This window comes from Trichomycterus rosablanca, chromosome 1 (assembly GCF_030014385.1).
Source record: "Trichomycterus rosablanca isolate fTriRos1 chromosome 1, fTriRos1.hap1, whole genome shotgun sequence".
NCBI lineage: Eukaryota > Metazoa > Chordata > Actinopteri > Siluriformes > Trichomycteridae > Trichomycterus > Trichomycterus rosablanca.
In genome coordinates, this window is record NC_085988.1 from 65,780,405 (window position 1) to 65,803,297 (window position 22,893).

General features: G+C 41.9%; 1 protein-coding gene across 6 annotated transcripts in view; it reads left to right on the forward strand.

The window, feature by feature from the left end:
* Window positions 1-22,893, forward strand: part of erc1b (ELKS/RAB6-interacting/CAST family member 1b) — a 339,387-nt gene that overhangs the window by 31,318 nt on the left and 285,176 nt on the right. For all 6 annotated transcript variants that reach the window (XM_062995237.1, XM_062995245.1, XM_062995260.1 and 3 more), the window contains exon 3: window positions 16,080-16,499. In XM_062995237.1, coding sequence (XP_062851307.1) covers window positions 16,080-16,499 — 420 coding nt within the window. The remainder of the gene's footprint in view (window positions 1-16,079; window positions 16,500-22,893) is intronic.

Genomic DNA, 22,893 nt, shown 5'->3' on the forward strand with positions numbered 1-22,893 from the left:
CGGGTCAGCCAATCCTGATCGGGCTCAGGGTTTTGATTCAATTCAGAGTTTTGATTCAGTTCGGCTGTGTTCAGTTCCATGCGCATCTTATTTAAACACTTTTGTTTGTGTGTCTCGTTGTGAAGTTTTGCTGATCGTGTTTGCGTGCCTTATTTCTGAATCTAACCATTACCTTGTATGACACTTGTTGTCTGCCGTTCACTCTTTTTGCTGTTTTGGTTTTCGCTGCCGGTCTGTTTATCCTCTGGTTTTGATTTTGGATTTTGTGCACTGTTTTTGCCCTTTTTGATATTAAACTTTCCTTGATTTATATTCCGTTAGCGTGTGGTCAGTTTTTGCCTCGTGACATGTTAGTATTTTAATTAAAGTATGTAAACAATTGCGATTGTCACATTTCTAACATCGGGTGAAAACGTTCATTCGAATTAACCGAATTAATCATGAAAATCGCCCAGCCCTAGCTTAATCACTTAAACTACAGTACTATTTAACATGAGTTTGAATGTGATTGGTTCATTCTGAACACAGCCACATCCCTAGTTATAAGAGGTTGTGCACACTTGTGCAACCACATTTAGTTTATTTATTTTATCCTCAAAATGAGTTCAGTTAGTTTTTCTGTTAAATTGCACTGATTAAAGGTCACATTAAAGGTGGAAATAAATCTGAAATGACATTTAATAGCATTTAAACGTCGGTGTGTAGACTTTTTATATCCACGGTATGCTTTTACCATCAACTAATGTTCAGTTAACAGTTAAAAAAAAAAAAAAAAGGCAAAATTTGCATCCCTACTCTAATGTAAAAAATCAATAATATAAAATAGCCAGCTTTATTCAAGAGTAATGTATATTTTTTTAAAACATGAGTAGAAAGTAGAGATGGAACGATCGATCGGCTATAAATCGATATCGGCCGATTTTTAATCAAAATATGCGATCGGCGATATTTCCCAAATGTAGCCGATCTGATCGTGTGATATATATAAAGATCATGTTAAGCTTAACAGCTCAGTGGATTGATCCAGACTTTGAGCTACAAAGCACCAACCATCACATCACCATTCATCAACCATCGTACAGAAACCATCGTGAAAGCTCTTCACGACCTAAAATAACATCATTAACGTTGTGCATCATACATAGTTCAGGATCACTCTGACCGACAGAAAACTTTTAGCGCCACAGATGGAACGAGTCTGACGGTCGGTTACAGATCTGTGGTAATAGCAGTTTAATTAAGCTTTTTAATTAAGCTTTTTAATGTAAGAGAGTCACACAGAATGTTCTGTAGTAGTTGGTGTTTATTTAAAACCACGACATTTAATTAATAACAGTAAACACGGAGAGATAACTGAGAAGAGAAACTTACGCTTCCCATAAAATGACTCGACTCATGAATCACTTATATCGATACTGTGAACAGAGCGTCTCTCTTAAAGGCACACACACGTCAATGCTTCTGTCACCGGTTTATCTTCACTGTTCGTCCTATTTTTAAGGTTTTTTCAGACTGAACTGTATAACATCTAACTTGTGTGTGCGTGTGTGCGTGGTCAGTTAGACTAATGAGATGTTTTCCGTGGGTGAAAAATGAATTGCTTTAGTTTTAGAAGTAAAAAAAATCTCGCAATGCCGCCACACCCCCTGGTCAGGCACTCGCGCCCCACAGGTTGAATACCCCCAACCCCCCCCCCCCCCCCGATCGAAATCGGCTATCGGCCGATCGCTCTGAAAAGAAATCGGAGATCGAAATCGGCATTAAAAACCCCGATCGGTACATCTCTAGTAGAAAGAATTGATTTTTCTTTTGAACTGCACCAACATTGTTAGTCAAGAATGTTATGAATAACAATAATGAACATTATGAAGTTCTTTACAAACAAAAGTGGAGCGTGGGAGGTGTGCTTAAATAGATGTCTGTTGTCCAGCTTTGGACAGTGCTTTGAAATCTGACACTCCTGTATTTGCTCTGTTGACTTAGGGATTGTCATACAGCTGGTCGTATGAATGTAATTAAGGTTTATAATCATTCATGTATGATGGAGAGCCATCCTGTGGAATCGATTCACCAAAAAGAAAGAAGTTTATTTTGCTTTTAGGTTAAATATAAATATGTGGTAACAATTTCCAAACAATGCAAAGTGATTACAACCAAACAAGTGTTCTTCTGTATGAGTGTCTGTGTGTCTCTGTGTCAGTTTTTTTCAGTGTCTGTTCATGTGTCTTTGCATGCCTTTCTTTGCACGTCACTGTGCACGGGTCTGTGCAGGTGTGTCCCTGTGCACGTGTGTCTGTGTGTGCGTCCTTGCAGGCGACTCTCTGTGCACATGTGTCTCTGTGAGTGTCCTTGCAGGCATGTCTCTTTGTGTGCATCCGTGCAGGCGTCTCTCTGTGCACATGTGTCTCTGTGTGCGTGTCCTTGCAGGCATGTCTCTGTGTGCGTGTCCTTGCAGGCATGTCTCTGTGTGCGTGTCCTTGCAGGCATGTCTCTGTGTGCGTGTCCTTGCAGGCATGTCTCTGTGTGCGTGTCCTTGCAGGCATGTCTCTGTGTGCGTGTCCTTGCACGTGTATATGAGTGCATGTCTCTGTGCGTGGGTGTCTCTGTGCAGTCATGTCTCTGTGAGTGTGTTTGTAAGACAATGAGCATTTATCTGGGTGAAACAGTAGTATTGTTTGATGTATTCTGAAGGTGTTCTTATGGTAAGACTTAAACCCGGACAGTGGAAGTTTATGTAACTGTAAAACACTATCCTGCAGATTATCCAAGAGTTAGGACCATTCGAGTTCTGTTACAGGCTCCAGTAACCACCCACTCTGTTGCCCTTAACGAGGTTTATTTAGGTTCTAGTTATAGCAATGGGCTTTCAGTGTCGGGGCGGAAATTTCCGGTGAATTCCTCCGCTCTCCTTTCTTCTTCTGCTTAGCAGCCTGTGGTTAGACATTCTTCAAACATGGTTCATGTGTGGGAGCTGGCCTGGCAAATTCTTAAACTTAAAAAAAAATAAAGACACGTGTATTCTTTAGAGAATGAAAAGCAAGAAGTTTACAAGAAATTTAGCAAGGAGAGAAATGTAATGAATCAGCCTAAGGACTAAACATCACCATCGCTGACTAATAATTCCACCTGCATTCTTAGATATAGAGGGTGGGCAGCACTGTGGCTCTGTAGATAGCATTGTTGCCTCACAGAAAGAAGGTCTTGAGTTCGATCCCCAGGTGGGGTGGTCCAGGTTCTTTCTTTGTGGTTTGCATGTTCTCCCTGTGTCTGCGTGAGTTTCCTCTGGAAGCTCCGGTTTCCTCCCACAGTCCAGAGACATGCAAGTGAGGTGAATTGGAGATGCTAAATTGTCCATGGCTGTGTTTGATATTGAACTTGTGAACTGATGAATCTTACAAAAACTACCGTTTCTGTCATGAATGCAAACAAAGTGTGTAAAACATGATGTTAAAATCCTAATAGAGAATAGAAAATAGAGATTCTAAAGCAATACTTATTATTGGGTTGGTATAGTCAAGGGTATCATATTTTGTATTTTGAACTCGACATTGATTGTGTACATGGTTAACATAAGGCTTCTTTTTTCCACAGTAAAGTTTTAAGTGGCATTTGTGAATGTAACTCTGTATTGTAGTTACTCTGTCAAGTAATCTCTTGCCCATGTGGTTATATCAGCCATTGTTGAATAAGGTTCTTGATGTAGTGCTTTCTGAGGGATCGTGGATCTAGAGTGTAATGTTTTGTATATGGACCAAGATGAGTCTTTCAAAGCATTTCAGTGGAGTGTTTCTTTGGGAGTGGCACAATGGTGGTTCTCCTAAAACAAGTGGGAATTAGTGCATGGTCTACTGAAAAGTTCAATATGTCCGCAAAAACATCAGCCAGCTGTGGTGCACATGATCTGAGTGCACGACCAGGTGTGTTGTCTGGGCCTGTTGCTTTATGTGGGTTCACCCTTCTCAGTCTTCCTCACTTCTCTAGTTAAAATTGTAAAAAATTGGCTCCTGTGACTCCTCGTTCTCCATAAGCCTCGTCAGTGTTTCCGTGTTGAGGGTTTCAAAGGGAGGATAGAAAACAGTCCTTAACTTCTTCAATAGTATGAGACTAAAAGCATGAGTATAATACAATGTCACTAAAACAAGGACAAAACACCCATCACGAATGTAAAGACATGGCATTACAAAAACAAACAAAGTGAGCATAGAAGTGAGTCAACTCATCTGGCAAATGATCTCTTGATTTCACCCTTGTATTTGTATTGGTAATCAGTGACATGTGTCCTCGCCACATGTGCCTGGTGTCTGTGGTGTTGATGTGGTGCTCCAGTTTAAGTCTGCATGGTCTCCTAGCCTCTTTTGTTTTTGTTGGATGTTCTTTTTGGAAATCACAAATCTGGTCTTGACTGCTCCAGTTCTTGATGTGTAAAACTTTATAAAAAAAAAAGTCCTTGAAGCTTTTGTGGTTTAGCTAGCAAAGTTGTAGATGTGACCGTTCAGCATTATTCAAGTTTTTGTATTACTCTGTGTTTAGTACCCTAATGGGGATTTAATTTATAATCTTCAAACAGCTTTTACAGATTTCTGTAAATAAATGTTTAGCAGTTCATGTCTTGTTAAAACTTCACCGTAATGTGTTGGCGAACAGAACTGAGTACGATTGATAGAGACGGTAAAGCTTGATACACTCAAACACACGTAAATTGAAAGTTACGTTAAAAAAAAAAAAAAATAGCGGGTCTCCTTAAAATAAAAAAATATTTTTACATTTTTTTTATTTATGCATTTTTCTCCCATTTTCTCCCAATTTAGCGCAGTCAATTTGGCTTTAGCTGCTTGGGGATCTCTGATTGCAGTTGAGGTGGGTATATTGCTGCTCACGCCTCCTCTGACCTGCGCTCAGCCCTTGGCGGAACCCTTTTTCACCTATGCATTCCGCACAGGTGCCTCTCTGTCTGCCAATCAGGGTCCGTACAAAGCGTTTGAAGACCCCACCCACATCGCCCGGTCATCCCACCCTAGCAGAACCGTGTCTGCTGCAGGCACTGCCAATTATGCCCGCTAGATGGTGCCCAGTTGACTGGTGGAAACGCCGAGTTTCGAACCAAGGAGTTCAGGATCTCGGTGCTGCTGTGCTAGCAGAATACCTGGCGCAATCTTGTTGTATTGCATGTGTGATGTACATTTATTTACGTCTGGTTTTTAATTACCACTGACATCATGCGGGCCGGATGTGGCCCGCGGGCCGTACAATGCCCAGGTGTGCCATAGACAAATGCAATGGACTGAACCTCACTATTTATCCAGGATTTTTTATTGAGTGTGCATTGTGTTCTCAACACAATAGTTGATGTAACTGGTCACACCCACGGTATATTCGACAGGCCAACATTGCCATCCTTTTGCACAGCGGCATCCTTGAACACCTCCCAACTGGTGCTAGCAAAGCAGTCTTGAAGCATGTAATCAGGCTGGCGGAGTTTGCTCGAGGACCGGTCTGTATGCCGGGTAGAGAAACGGGGAGATGTGATCCAATTATCTGAAATGCGGGCGGGGCACGGCCTCGTAAGCATTTCGAATGCTGCAGTAAATATGATCCAGAGTTTTATTCTCTCTTGTGGGAAATTTAGGTAGCACTGTCTGTAAATTGCAGTGTTTGAAATCACTCGTAACAGTGAACACAATAGGTGATTTTCGACCGCACCAAGAATGAGGAACCCAACCTCTGTGTTTATATACTTGCAAACCTGTATCACAGATATGAGATGATATCGTTCTCCTGCAGTAATGAGTGAGAATCAGCCACCAGCCGTGTGCCAGGCGGGTTTAAAAAGGCAGGAGGTCTTAATCTGTTCTTTAGTTAAATGTCAGCCTCTGGAGCCCTGTGGAGACAGAATAGGAAAATAGATGGAGAGCTGCAGAGGAGGAGTGAAGTAAAAAAAAAAGAAAGAGAAAGTGAGCGATGACTACCTGAAAGTGATGGCAAAGAGAAAAATAAACTACATCCTGAGAAGAAAGTGGTGGTGCTGTGCAAGCCCACACTTGTGCAGAATGTGCTTGTGTGAGTGGCACCTGAAGCAAGAGTGGGAGAAGAAAAATATTTATGGCAGGCTACCACCTATGAGAGTGTAGTTCCAACACACCTGTCGGTATTTTTCAAATTCTGTATCTAACAGTAATCTTTTCATTTTCACTTACCTGCTGGTCATATTTTTTATAACACACACACCCGATCTACCGTACGGGCCCTCTGATCTTCTGCTCATGCACTCAAGCCACGGTTTATGCTCCTGAGCTGCCGAACAGACACTCCAAGCTACTATACAGGCCCTCAAATCAACCACACATTACCACACATTACCCCTTTCATTTCTAATGATCTCCTCATAGGTTAAAATCAGTCATAGTTTTCATATCAGTTTTCAAAACCGTTGGAGAACTATATAGTAATCATATAGATTACAACACACACGAACAATTTACTGTGCAGACCCCCTGATCTACCACGCAGACCTCCTGATCTACCATGCAGGCCCTTCGATCTACAACACATGCACCCGAGCCACCGTATAAGCACCTGAGCTACCGTACAGGTCTTCCAATCTACCGCACAGATCTTCCGATTTATCACACATGCCCTCCGATCCACCGTGCAGGCCCCCCGATCCACCGTATACGCACCTGAGCTACCGTACAGGTTTTCCAGTGTACCGCACAGGTCTTCCGATTTACCGCACATGCTCTTCGATCCACCGTGCAGGCCCTTAGATTCACCATATACGCACCTGAGCTACCGTACAGGTCTTCTGGTCTACCTCACAGGTCTTCCGATTTACTGTACATGCCCTCCGATCCACCATATACGCACCTGAGCTACCGTACAGGTCTTCCAGTGTACCACACAGGTCTTCCGATTTACCGCACATGCCCTCCGATCCACCATACAGGCCCCTCCGATCCACCGTATAAGCACCTGTGCTACCAGACAGGCACTCCAATCTACCGCACAGGCACTCCAAACTACCATTCAGGTGTACCATTCAGGCCCTCTGATCCACCATATACGTACCTGAGCTACTGTACATGCACTTCGATCTACCGAACAGGACCTCCGATCTACTGCGCAGACTCTTCGATCCACCGTATACGCACCTGACCTACCGCTCAGGCCCTCTGATCTACCGCACATGCACCCAAGTTACTGTATACACACATGAGCTACCACACAGACCCTCTGATCTACTGCACAGCCCTCCTCCCCCCGGCTATCACAGACACATCAACTACTTTATCACCACTGTAAATTAGAGAACTTATGATGGTTGTTATGAATAATGGTTGATAAATAAGTCACAATTCTGCTTGTGAGCTATATTGTGCACATTGCAGACAAATTATATTCAACAAGCCTTAGGATTTGCTTTGGTGATCTTAAATGACAGGACTTATTTGATGTACGAGTGCTTATAAGCTGCAGTTTTTCTAGCCCACGCGTGTCACGCTACGAGTAACAGCATGGTTTTGGCTGCTGCACTTTATACTGAAAAAGATTCCTGTAAGCTTCTGTTCTCAGCAACACTTAAAATGTTATACATGCACACACAGACCTCCCACAGTTTTAACTTTTGACCCAGTGCTGTCCATTCTGTTTTATCACAACAGTGACCATAGTGATAAAGCACCATTCCAGCTTTACAGCAGACCAGCTTTCTTTACTTTCCTGTGACAGATGATGATGGTTTTGGGCCAGATTTTTTCATATTTAAAACAAAACTTTGCTCCATTTACTAAAACTATGAAACTATGAGAAGATTTCATTTCACCATCATCTTTGATAAGTAACAGCCAAGGGTTTGTTATTAATGGCTGCTTATTCAGCCTGCAGCAGTTTATCCAACCCATTAATGTTTCCTAATAGTAAACGTCTCCAAGTACTGATAGTGAACTGAAGTGTTTGCGTCATTTTCATAGCTAAGCTTACGTTTGTGTAAAATGAATGATAGAAAATAAATGATATGCCTCCAAATTTGTTGCCGCCGGAAGGTTTTTTTCCAAAGTTAGGGAACATTAACTGCAAACCGGACGTTCTTGTTCAACAATGGGTTTTTGACTGAATAGCCTGAATGGGCACACATTCACACATTAAACTTTTACATTTGCAGAAGACACTTTTTTTTTTCTCCCTTTCCCCCCCCCCCCCCCCCTTTTTCTCCCCCTTTAGCGCATCCAACTGTTCAATTTGCATCGTGCCTCCTCTCTGTCTATGCCGAACCCTGACCTGACAGAGGAGATCGAAGCTAACCCATATCCCCTCCGAAACATGAGCAGCAGCAGGATGCATCTTTGCCACCCACACATTGATGAGTTTGGCGCCACCTAGCGTTGCATGCGGAGAGACACACCCTAAGGGCACTCTTCCTCATCTCTTGTGCAGGCGCCTCTAATCAGCCGGCAGAGGTCGTAATCGCATTCTGACAGAGAGAGACCCACATCCTGTTCTTTGTCCCACCCGCCCCAACTAAGCAACCGGCCAATCGTTTTTACCGCTGCGCCACCTTTTCGTTACATTCATAAAAATAAAGTGGATTCCAAACTGCCCATAAATAAACTGTTAATACTGTCCTTCAATGTTGTCAGTAATGTTTATTATTTTGAGGTTGGTGCTCGGTGGCACAGCCAGCAGAAAGAAGTTTTGGATGCATGTCAAAGGCATAAACGCTGTGGTATTCATTTTCTGTTTTACTTGATCCTATTCAGGGTCCCTGTGGGTACAATTTACTGGGCGAAGGGTACTAAACACCCTGGACAGGTCGCCAGTCTATCACAGGGCACACACACTTACACCTAGGGCAATTTTAGTATCTTCAATTAACCTGACTGCATGTCTTCATATTGTGAGAGAAAACCAGAGCACCCAGAGAAAACCCACACAAACACGATGAGAAAGGACCTGTACTCCTCCACCTGCAGGGCTCTAGACTAACTTTTTGCACTGGTTGCACTGGTGTGCCCTCACTTTTTTTTCTTAGGTGCACCAGCACAAAAGTTAGGTGCACCCAAATTTTCGACCGCATCGCATTTAACACCTCAGTTTTACAGGTTCACTTTTTTTTTCTTTTCTCGCTGTCCATATAGGCAATATTGCCTTGTAAATGATTAACTAATAATCTGGTCAACATAAAGTTCTTTATTTGAAGCACAATTCTTCAAGAAAGGTAACTTACTGAAAAAGTGTTGGTGATTAAAGTGCTTCACTAAGCTGAAATTTAAACTCAAGATAAATGAAACAAAAAAAAAAATCTAAATTAACAGTGCAAGTGTTTTAAGGGCTTCAAATCTCATTTAATGATAAGAATATTACATATGGTTAATGCAGTAACGAGACGCATATTATTGACATAAAAAAAAAAGAACTGTGATATGATGTGGTAAAAGTAACCCGGACAGAACAAACAACGCTTAACGTGAAATATAAACACCACACGTGAAGTAAATCCAGCTAAACACAGATACATGTGGAGCTGTTAGACTGGGTTTGATGGTTATTACACACAGATGTTTGTTTGTATTATGGAACTTTAATGATGTTTTATCTTTCGAGTCGAGCGCTGAGTAAATCGGTTATTTGTGCCAAGAGTCGCGGTGAAAGCGAAGCGCAAAACTCTTCTCACATCAGTGAACTAAAGAAAACAACAACTGAGACAAACATGTCACGTCTTCTAATCACTGATATTTGTTTGATGTTTTTACATAAAAACCAACATCTGTAACAGCAGCACAGATGCTCACACATATTCTACACACTCCGCCATGATATTACTACTCTTAAATTTCGCTGTGTAACGCCCACTGTTGAAGACGCTGGTCCCGCCCTTCACTATCTCTGATTGGTTAGACATATAGATATGATTAGATATGGATCTAATGTGTGTCTGTTGTTGCACCGGAGACTTTCAGAGTCACAGAGACTTTTTTTCCTCTCGAACGGCTGGTCGCACCGGTGCAACCTCAGATTTTTTTCAGTCGCACCATTGAGAAATTAGGTCGTATGTACGACCAAATTGGTCTCACTCTAGAGCCCTGACCTGGGAATCGAACCCAGGACCTTCTTGCTGTGAGGTGACCGTGCTACCCGCCGAATCACCATGTCCGAGTTGTTATATTTATTGACAGAAATACTGCATATAAAAACATGTTAGCTGGAAGAGCCAGTGAGACATGGCATAACCTGTGGCATGAAGTGATTTGCTGTCTCACTGCTGATGGGGTCTAGGATCCGAATCCACAGCCGTACTATTGGCCATTTGAATGTCTACATATAGACATGATTGGGGGGACGGATTGGCATCCTCTCTGCGTTTGTTACTGCATTGCCTCCAGTGATATTGTGGAAACCATACCCCCGCCACCATGACCAGGACAAAGAGCTTTGCATGGCTATATAATGCCGAAGAGACACACATGTTGTCCAGGCAGTACAGAGGCTGATTTTTCGGACATGGCAGTGAAATACATTTCTGAATTTTGATCCACTGAGTAAGGGTTTTTATTATTGATAATGTATGAGTGGTGGAAAATACAGGCTGTTATGAGGCTAGTGATGGAGAAATGTTTAGTATTGTTTTAAGGTGGCAGTCTGTTCTTTTACTTTGCATGCTCTTTCTGTCACACACACACACAGTTTGAGATAAGCATAGCAGGACGAGCTACATGAATAATGCAGAGTCTTGTCTCCATGGTGCCATTAAAGTACCACAGTGAACAGGAGTCAATATTTACAGGGCAATCCCTGAACCTCTGTTTGCCTGCATCTGGACTTTTACAGCCTGCTATTTGTTTCTCCCACCTTGTGTTTTTTTCCGTGGCTTGCGTGTTGTGATGGTAACTTAGCCGTGTGATTTTGGAAACCGGGTGTGTTGTTAGAACTTGCTCACATTGTGAAGTCTGCCTATTATTTTAATGACCTAGAGTCCTCTGGTTTATTTGATGGCCACTTCCAAATAAAATCCATTGAAAGGCTGTCAGCCAGGCATACACAGACATGGTTGGCTAGATGCTGAAATCCTGAGATGGATTGGTGCTCTGTCCAGGGTATTCCTGCCTTTTACCCAGTGTTTCCCACTGAAACTGGACCTGTCCAAACCCTGACCAAGATGAATCTGTAGATGGGAAAAAAAATGAAAAGAATTAAATAAATCAATTAAACATTTATTATTATTATTATTATTATAGGAAATTTGAATAGAGTTTTAAATACCCTGTGTATGCGTGCTAGGATGCGCCACCAGATCTTTTAATGTGGCAATTAATGTGTCTTCCTGACCCTTTTTGCTGTAGGTCACATGACCTACAATGCGGCCAACATTTTGGCTTGATTCATGTATTTAAGTAGAAAAGTGCCTGGGTTGTGAAGTCTACTGATGCATGGCAACATTTTTTTGCCATTGAAAAGTAATGTTTTCTCTGATGTATTTGTAAATTATTAAGAAATGGAATGTTTACTGTATTTACTGTATTCTGGTGTAGTGCTGATGGGTGCCACCATTAGGAAAAGGCAGTGTAGTCATTAAGTTGCTCTGCCTTTATCTAAGGCTTCTACCATCTTTTAAAAGACAAAATTTTAATGTATTATTTTGAATGAATATTCAATCACACAAATGTTATTATCTCTCTTTAACATTCAAGTAAGGTGGCACATTAGCACAAAAGCCTGAGAGTGGGTGCTGCACAGCCACACAAACATGGGTCCTGAGGACCTGAATTTAACCCTTGCTTCTAGAGGATTGCTGTTTTGCACCCGCAGTTTTCATATGATGCAAGATCCACTGCAACTGTAGCAAAGATACCTTAATATATCATTTTTCCATTTCATTTTACTATCCTCAACCGCTTTATCCTGGTTAGGGTCATGGGGGCTCTGGTTTTACTGGAAACACTGGGCGCATGGCATCTCACTAGTGTTTCATGGGGCATAGCCTAGCGTAGCCCTTTTACAGTTTTTTTTATTTTTATGGTGGCTCGGTGGGTAGCACTGTCGCCTCACTGTCGCCTCCCTGTGTCTGTGTGGGTTTCCTCACACAGTACAAAGACGTGCAAGTGAGGTGAATTGGAGATACAAAATTGTCCATGACTGTGTTTGACATTAAACTTGAACTGATGAATCTTGTGTACTGAGTAATTACCTGTCCTGTCATGAATGTAACCAAAGTGTGTAAACATGACGGTAAAACCCTAATAAATAAATAATGCTGTAAAAAAAGCTGCATTATCATGGAGAAAAATCTGGTCCTTGCATCAGTCAGAAAAAGGCCAGATATTTGCATGGATCTGTGTCATGACTCACAGTGCATGTTTCTCTGTCTCAATGAGCAAATGTCCAGTGACAGGCTGTTGTCTGCCCGCTAATGTTTCTTTAATCTATTACTCCTTCCTGCGGCTGCACAAAAGGACAACATGCCTCCCTTTTCCTTTTAGCCTACTATCACTTCTTTTACTGTTACTGTATTTATACTCATTTTGTCATTGCTTTTATGTGGTTTCCATCTATTTGAGTCACAGTTTTGATTCATTCTTTATTCTATTTTAGTACCTTTTAGTCATTCTTCCCTTTTAAGTTGGAAACTACCGGGTGAAAGTCACTTCAGAGTCAGCTGATTGAGTTGAAAGAGGCTGAGAGGTGAGTGGAGGATAGAAGCTGGAACAGAAGGATTAGATGACCAGAGTGCCGGACGGTGCTTATCACCTGTTTTGAAGTCATTATGTCGAGGAAGACCTAATGTTACCATGGTGATGCCAGCTGGCGCTTTAGTTCCCCTCTCGAGTCCCTTCCATTTGCAGGTCAGCTCTGTGACCGTGGAAAAAAACAAACAAGTACCTTGCAGTTTAACTCTGACTAACGTCAGTAAGTATCTTAGAGGGGATAGTTTTATCAAAATGTGTAAGGTGGAGCCTTTCCTGCTCGACCAGGCCGACCTTTTCCTGCTGGCATCTATTGAGTGCATTAAGTTCTACTAAAAATACCATAGCAACGTAATGTTCCCTCGAGCTTTACTTTAACCATGTTTTTAACCTTGTTTCTTATGCATCTGATAAGATTGAAGCTGCAGTATCATCCACATCAGTCTATAACAAATATGTCATATACCTTGGAAAGTTCTGGAGTGTAGGTGGAGGGTGGATTTAACATTTTCAATGTTTACAACTTAGTCATGTACTGTAGGGAACACTGACATGGACAGTCTTGTAGAAGAACATGCTTTACGCCATCATGAGAGGCTAAATCAATATACAGTAAAACGAAGTACACAGCGGTTTTACACGGTAGCACACCACAAACTAGTGTTCAGACTAGTTCATTAGTTTGAATCTCAGCAGAGCACCGACCCAAACACATTTGGCCGTGTTGGAGGGAGGAAAGGTCGGACGGAGTACACTGCCTTTGTGTGCCTAATGAGTGTTCAGACTATTTCATTAGTTTGAATCTCAGCAGAGCCACCGGCCTGGCTGGGTGTCGACACAAACACAATTGGCCGTGTTGGAGGGAGGGAAGGTCGGACTGAGTCTCTTCACACTGCCTTTGTGATATTCAGTATTCAGGACTGATCACGTTAAGCCTTGCGTGGCTGTCCATATGTGATACGGATCTGTGTGGGAACCCAACACATGGTATAAGAAGCACCCACAGATAAACACGTCAGAAGGGGTGTGTGGTGATCCGGCTCTTCTTGATCATACTAGCAGTGGACGAGCATTGACGAGCCAGCAGAGGTTGCATTTGCAGCAGCTATTAGGAACCCCATCGACCACCCTCCCTCCGTCAGACTTGGCCAATTTTGTATGTTGGACTCCTGGCCAGGTTGATAGCACAGATAATATTTAAATTTGATACCCGTGAGGGGCTAGTTGTTTAGACTGCTGTGCCATGTAAGTGCCCCGTATTTCTGTCTTTCACTGCTTATACAGCATGTTGTGTCTGGCTCATGGCAGCAATGTTTGTTTACATCTGAGGTCACATGTACAAAAAAGTACATCTCATGTTTCAAGACTGGGTCCGGGCTCCAGTGCATGAGCTCTGTTTAGTTTAAGGTAAATCATGCAGTGTAAGAAAGGAGGAGAATTTAGTTCAAACAATCCTAGACAAGTGTCTCTTTACGCCAAGAGGAAACAAGTACTGAATCACTTCTGTTTTCACTACCAATGCATACATCCACTTTAAATACACACTCTGTCTTTTGAATTTATACCTGTGTATTTGTGCTTGTAGATCAATCAGAAATATTAACCCCCACCCCAATCCCCTTAAATGGTATTATGATGATATCTAAAAGCTACGTTGATTACATAATTTAACAATTTTGAGTTTAAATGAAAAGCATCTAGTTCTTTCAAAAACTCCCATGTGCATTATTATTCACCACCAGTCTCAGTACTTGGTGGAACATTCTTTTGCCTGGTTAACCTCCAATAGGCGAATTCAGTAAGTGCTAACAAGCTTCTGACTCCTCTTTTGTGGAATCTTGGAATCTGACCATGACCTCTTCTCGTGCCAGACAAACTTCTTATCCATATGGACAAACAGTTCAGTTTTGATTCTTCACTCCATAGAACTATGTCCCAGAACTCTGCAGGCCTATCTAAATTCTTTCTGATATAGACAAGTTGACCCTTCCTGTGCTTCATGGTCTAGAGTGGTGTGTGTTGTGGAGTGTAGCCATGAAGTCTTTGATTAAGTGATGGTTGCCATTGACACATTTGTCACAGCTTTTATCAGGTCGTCCTGTAAGTCTGTTGCAGTAACACATAGTTTGTACTTCATTGTTCTGATGAAATTTCTAAGGCCGATGGAAGAAATTTTGACTTTCTACGACCTGGCTCCCATGGCCAGGATGGTTCGCTGTTGTGCCAATATATTGGAACTTCTGGACATTACTCCCAACAGTGTTTCTAAGAATTTTAAAGGTCTTGGAAACCTGGGGGTAATTGGGCTTGAACCAGCAACCGTCTAATTACTTGTCCAGTATCTTAATTGCTGAGCTTCCACTGCCCAGTCAACAGTAAATTAAGCCTTTAAGAGATGTAAAAAAAAAAAAAAAACTGTACTGGCACGTATACCTAAATAGTCTTAGTGAAATTGTTGATTAAAGTGGCTGTAAATTGCTGTGCTGAGCTGATTAGCCTCTGACCAGAAACATACAGTGATGGATTAAATACAGCCTATATGTACATTAAGAGTAAAATAATGCAGCGTTTATCAAGAGCCACCAGGACACTCTATAGACAAAAGCATATGGGCACCCTACCATGAGCTTGTTGGACATCCTAATCTAAAAACCATGGTCATTTATATAGAGTTACACGGTCGCCTCACAGCAAGAGGGTCCTGGGTTTAATTCCCAGGTGGAGTGGTTTGGGTCCCTTCTGTGTAGAATTTGCATGTTCTCCCCGTGTCTGCGTGGGTTTACTCCGGGTGCTCCAGTTTCCTCCCACAGTCTAAAGACATGCAAGTGAGGTGAATTGAAGATACAAAATTGTCCATGACTGTGTTTGACATTAAACTTGTGAACTGATGACTCTTGTGTAACCAGTAATTACTAAATAAATTACTAAATATTTAATAAATAAATAAATATATGGAGTTAGACTCCCCACTTTAAATTTTGGGAAGGCTTTCCATCATATTTGCCGCAAAACACCAGAACTGTTTGTAGGAACTAATGCCCATTTAGTTTGTATAGTCATGCGCTAATGCTGGACGAGAAGGTTTGGCTTGGACTTGACGTTCCAGTTCATTCCAAAGTTATTACTGTGCAGGCCACATCAAACTTTAAACCATGACTTCAAAGACTTTGGTTTGTATACAGGGCCACAGTCATGTTAGAACGGAAACATGCCCTTCCCAAACTGTTGCTACAAAGCTGGACGTTTATGATTTAATACACCTGCTAGTGATGGGTGGGACCAAACATTTTAATTTAATAAATTTGAGGGTCAACATACTCTTCCACATTCGTGATGGGAAAGTTAATACCCGAGTGTAGAAGCATTATCCATATTGACCCACCCTTCTTTGTTTTCCTCATTTAGCACCTCCAGATGACCATCCAGGCCCTTCAGGATGAGCTGCGTATCCAGCGGGACCTGAACCAGCTGTTCCAGCAGGACGGCCCCGGCGCCAGGCCGGGAGAGCCGTTCACAGCCGAGCTCACGGAGGAGAACTTTTACCGACTGCACGGTGAGCACGAAAGGCAAGCCAAAGAACTCTTCCTCCTGAGGAAGACACTGGAGGAGATGGAGCTCCGCATCGACACGCAGAAGCAGACGCTCTGTGCCAGAGACGAGTCCATCAAGAAGCTTCTGGAGATGCTGCAGAGCAAAGGGCTGTCGGCCAAGGCCACCGAGGAAGAGCACGAACGCACGAGGCGCCTCGCTGAAGCCGATATGCACATCCACCATCTGGAGAGCCTGCTGGAGCAGAGGGACAAGGAGACCAGCGTCCTCAGGGAGGTGAGATACTCAATGCTTTTTGTACTAACCTCACATTCCAGTCAGACAGTAATATTTCCAATTAGTCGTTATTTCCAATTCCTAGTTGTGATCTATCTGAACCAGGCGTGTTCTTACACACACACAAGCTCTTGTAGGGGTTGAATTAGTTGTATATTCTAATCATAGTTTTTTTTTTTCAGCCACACCCATTGAAAACAGCTGTATAAAATCAGTTATATAATAAATGACTTCCAACTTGAAAGGCTTATTCACATTCCAGCATAAATCAGCACTTGTGCACAAAGCAATGTCTATAAAGATCTCTATGATGATTATGGTGTGGACCTTTCATGGGCCCGTACAGACCTATGACCTCAGCTTCACTGAAAATGTTTGGAATGAACTGGACCATAAATTCTTCCAGTCTTTTCAGTCCAACTTTGGTCCCAACAGTTTCCGAACTCAAATGCTCTTTAAACTGAATGGACCAAACATTCCACAGACATACTACAAATAGAGCTGTGCAATATGGCCAAAAATATAATCACAATACATTTTTTAATATTGATCCATCTCGATAATTATCATGATATAACATTTGCTAACACGGTCACAGTTTTTAAAGAATATCCTTAAATTGCAGACTAAATACGTTAGTAGTACTATTTTAATATATTTTAAAGTATAGTTATTTTTTAGTACAAGAACATAATATAAATTCTACATAGCATGCAAATTACACAAATGAACACAAATAGTAAAAACTGACTAACACTTTGGTCTTACTATAAAAATTGTTAAATAAACCAAAAACTTTCTCAGGGCAATCTCAAACATTAAAACATCTGTAAAAAATATTTTCTACTAGGTAGTTAATACCTTGTGAGGCTTCTTTCTCTGCCGTACTAATTGGCATAATTTCTTTAGGCATGAAATAGGTGACGGTGCTGTTTTGACTTTTTTTCATACGGGATAACGGCAGAAAAAGACGCCACAAGTGACTGTTGCTTGAAAGAAATTCCACTGCTCGATGACTGGTTAACAACACACAAACGCCCTTTTATTACACACTCTGTGTACTCGACTGGGTGGTATTTTTTCAAATGATAAAATAAATTGGTAGTGTTTCCTGACTTTGTCAGTGCTGGATGGTGACATTTTGCATTTTGGGCTTAACTGCACTTGGTCAGACTTCCAAACCACTTCCATCATCCTTTCTTTGAAACAATGTCACTAAAGTCAGACGGCTTACCTTCGCTTTTTTTTTTTTACTTTTGATAATACAGAAATAATCCTCAAATTCCTCAATAATATAAGACTGAAAATAATTCCAGCATGGTACTGTGATAGGATGCCACCTGTGCAACAAGTCCAGTCGTGAAATTTCCTCACTACTAAATATTCCACTATTTACTAAATAGTCAACAGTCAGTGGTATTATAACAAAGTGGAAGCGATTGGGAACGACAGCAACTCAGCCACGAAGTGTTAGGCCACGTAAAATGACACAGTGGATTCTGAGGTGCATAGTGCACAGAGGTCGCCAACTTTCTGCAGAGTCAATCGCTACAGACCTCCAAACTTAATGTGGCCTTCAGATTAGCTCAAGAACAGTGTGTAGAGAGCTTCATGGAATGGGTTTCCATGGCCGAGCAGCTGCATCCAAGCCTTACATCACCAAGCGCAATGCAAAGTGTTGGATGCAGTGGTGTAAAGCATGCCGCCACTGGACTTTAGTGTGACTCTAGTGGAGTGGAGATGTGTTCTCTGGAGTGACGATGGGTCTGGGTTTGGCGGTTGCCAGGAAAACAGTACTTGTCTGACTGCATTGTGCCAAGTGTAAAGTTTGGTGGAGGGGGGATTATGGTGTGGGGTTGTTTTTCAGGAGTTGGGCTCAGCACCTTAGTTCCAGTGAAACAAACTCTTAATGCTTCAGCATACCAAGAGATTTTGGACAATTTCATGCTCCCAACTTTGTGGGAACAGTTTGGGGATGGCCCATTCCTGTTCCAACATGACAGCGCATCAGTGCACAAAGCAAGGTCCATAAAGACATGGATGAGCGAGTTTGGTGTGGGAGAACTTGACTGGCCTGCCCAGACTCCTGACCTCAACCCGATAGAACACCTTTGGGATGAATTAGAGCGGAGACTGCGAGCCAGGCCTTCTCATCCAACATCAGTGTCTGACCTCGCAAATGCGCTTCTGGAAGAATGGTAAAAAATTCCAATAAACACACTCCTAAACCTTGTGGAAAGCCTTCCCAGAAGAGTTGAAGCTGTTATAGCTGCAAAGGGTGGGCTGACATAATATTAAACCCTATAGATTAAGAATGGGACGTCACTTAAGTTCATATGCGTGTGAAGGCAGACGAGTGAATACTTTTGGCAATATAGTGTATATAACACAAGACCAATAAAACTAGCATAAAGCACTGATTCCTGTCATGAATATCATAAATGTGATAACATGGTATTATAAAAACGAACAAACTTTTGCTTTAAAAATATGCACAAAGCTTATCACCATAATTGAGAAAAAGTTTATCACAATACAAATCAAGATTGTTTTATCAGCCAGCACTAATAGCAAAGTCTTTCCAGATTAGAATAGAGCTGCATAGAATAGACCAACTCAGTATTAATGCTCATGTTTTTGAAATAGTATGTCCAACAGGCTCGTGGTCATGTGACCATATTTTTAAAAAGCATAGTCTATCTATGTCTGTGTGTTCATGCTGCTATGTTCCCCTCTCCCCTGTATCAAAAACCAATAGTACTGTGGTGCAGCTATGGACGAGACCCACCATAGACGTATCAGGATCATTGCATTTTTATGAATGTACAAATTTGAATCATCTCAAGTCCCCCTGCCAGAGTGGGCCAGCTAGCTACTTGCTAACTTCCTTTATTTTGTCCTCCCATCTCCCCTGTCATGTATATAACCACAATCAGTCATCAAAGATTTGCTTACCATTTACAATATGTTTGAGTTCAGGGGCACTTCAGAAGTGTTTGGACTGTACTTCTATTCAATGAGACTACTGATTCATGAATTCTAGACGGTGAGAGACAAATTAAAGGCATTGAACATTAGTTGCTATGGAAACCAGAGAGATGGAGGAGGACAGTGATGAAAAGAGACAGATGATGCCGAGCACAAAAAAATGTTAATTTAGTTGAAGGCAGATTTGTCACATTGGCTTTTACAAATTCCCTCTGAGCTAAGAAGCTATTAAGTGTGTGACGTTTATAGAGTTCGCATGATTTCAAATAAAACTCTACCCAGATCCTGTGCTGTATTATTTAGTGGCCACTGTAAATGTGGTCTACAACAGTACTTCTCAATGGATTTAAGAGTTGCAAAAATTGACTTAAAACTGAAAGTTTGACTAAGACTTGGCACATTTCAACTTTCCTAGACTTGGCTATAAAACCAAACTGGGCATCCTGGTAGGAAGGGCTTTGTCAGGGCCTCTGTGCAGGTCATTTGAGTTCCTTTACACCAGGCTTTTCTTCATGTCGTAATAGACGTTGCTTTGTGCACAGGGGACAGTCATGGTGGAACAGGAAGAGGCCTTCCCTAAACTGCTGCTGCAAAGTTGGATGCATATAGTTTTCTTTATATAATTGACTATAACACGTGTTAGTAATTGTTATGGCTGAAATACCTAATTTCAAAAGGTAAAAAGGGTGTCCCAATACTTTCATATATTAACATTAAAACCCTTTATCAGCTCCACTTACCATATAGAAGCACTTTGTAGTTCTACAATTACTGACTGTAGTCCATCTATTTCTGTACATGCTTTTTAGCCTGCATTCATTCTGTTCTTCAATGGTCAGGACTCTTCCAGGACCACTACAGAGCAGGTATTATTTGGGTGGTGGATCATTCTCAGCACTGCAGTGACACTGACATGGTGGTGGTGTGTTAGTGTGTGTTGTGCTGGTATAAGTGAATAAGACAGCAGCACTGCTGGAGTTTTTAAACACCCCACTGTCACTGCTGGACTGAGAATAGTCCACCAACCAAACATTTCCAGCCAACAGCGCCCTGTGGGCAGTATCCTGTGACCACTGATGAAGGTCTAGAGGATGACCAACTCAAACAGCAGCAGTAGATGAGTGATCGTCTCTGATTTTACTTCTACAAGGTGGACCAACTAGGTAGGAGTGTCTAACAGAGTGGACAGTGAGTGGACACAGTATTTAAAAACTCCAGCAGCACTGCTGTGTCTGATCCAGTCATACCAGCACAACACACACTAACACACCACCACCATGTCAGTGTCACTGCAGTGCTGAGAATGATTCACCACCTAAATAATACCTGCTCTGTGGTGGTCCTGACCATTGAAGAACAGGGTGAAAGCAGGCTAAAAAGGTATGTAGAGAAATAGATGGACTACAGTCAGTAATTGTAGAACTACAAAGTGCTTTTATATGGTAAGTGGAGCTGATAAAATGGACAGAGATTATAGAAACAAGGAGGTGGTTTTAATGTTATGGCTGATCAGTGTAAACAGTACCGCATCAGATAAAATGTGCAATGAAGATGTACAGTACACTGACAAACTTCAAGTAAAAAATTGTGCGATGGAGATTATAAAATAAATAAGGTGCATACAGTATGTGCATGGACTGCATAAGGGAAAAATGTGGGAGTCACGTGTGATGTGAAGCATGTATGATAAAATCCATGTTCATTCTGTTAAAGCAGGAGGATGTGGAAATAGTCCTTGTTTAGTATGATAATGGCCAATCTATTGCAATACCAAAGACAATTGGAACAATTGGTCTAAACATGCAGATCTAAGGAACAACACTTGACAAGCACTGAAATATGAATTACCTACCTTTCCTGCTGTAAATATAACCACTGTGTAAACATGTCATAAAACATCTAGATCAATAAATAAATGATCTTCATCGTAGCTGAGCAAATAGCTTTGGGGTGTGTAATCTGTGTAGCTGTAGGGTGGCAGGAAACTGAGAGTTAACATGCTACTTGACAAAGATGCTGAGCACCTGCCTCTTTACCCTACAGAAATGATGTCTTGTTTATTTGGTGGTTAGGGCGGCATGGTGGCTCGGTGGGTAGCACTGTTGCCTCACAGCCAGAAGGTCCTGGGTTTGATCCCCAGGCGGGGTGGTCCGGGTCCTTTCTGTGTGGAGTTTGCATGTTCTCCCCGTGTCTGTGTGGGTTTCTGTCAGGAACTCCGGTTTCCTCCCACAGTCCAAAAACGTGCAAGTGAGGAGAATTAGAGATACAAATGTGTCCATGATTGTGTTTGACAATAAACTTATGAACTTATGAATCTTGGGTAACCATTAATTATCTGTTCTGTCATGAATGTAATCAAAGTGTGTAGAACATGACGTTAAAATCCTAATAAATAAATAATAATAATTTGGTGGTAATAAAACATATACAATTATATAATAAGTGGCCACACTTAAAGATTTAAAACAGGGTCATGTGACCACCTGAGGCTGACCATCTATCTAATCTGGGCTCATCTAATGCCTAGTTCACACTACACGATTTTTGGCCAGATTTCGCTCGGCGACTGGTCGGCGATTGATTTTCCGGGTCGGAAGCAACTCAGCGTTCGCTCGGCGATCAAAACTCGGCTCTCAGTCGCTAAGTGTGAACTATCCAACAACTCGACCCGACCGGCTCGCCGACCGCTCGGCGACTGGATCGAGTTTTCTAGCAAGCCAGATATCTGATCTCAGATGTACGACTGGAAATGAGTGACATGTCGAACAGCCAATGAGAACGCAGGATACAGCGTGAGGGGAAATGCAGGAGAGGATATAGTTTATATCAGGATACACCGGCACACACACGTTTTACAGTATTTCTGATTTGGTCCTCTACAAAACATAACACCCACGCTGCATTACAAAATTATTAATTAACCTCCAACTTACTACAGAACCATCTATACTGTTTGTGTTGCCAAATCCACTCAGATTCATTTATTTTCCTCTTTGATTTTACGCTGCACATCAGCTCACAAACTTTGATCACTCGCTACTTGTTGACGTGCATTTTTGGACGTGGTATCATTAAACCATTGGTCACTTCTCGTGTTTGTTCTCGTGACTAAACGTAGAGAAGCTCACCTGCGATTCCAGTTGGTGATGGATCGTGTAGTGTGAAATCGCCGATCAGTCGTGTAGTGTGAAATATACACTGACTGAAAGACTCCCGAGTGCAAGAGATTCAGTCATGTAGTGTGAACTGTACAGCGACCTGACGACTGGGAAAGTCGTGTAGTGTGAACTTGGCATAAGTATCAGTTTTAAATGCCTGAAAGAAATGTTTACAGTACAGTTGGTCTGACATTTAAAACTACTCTTGGACCCTGATGCAGATGCTGAAGGACCCTAGTTTGAAACGG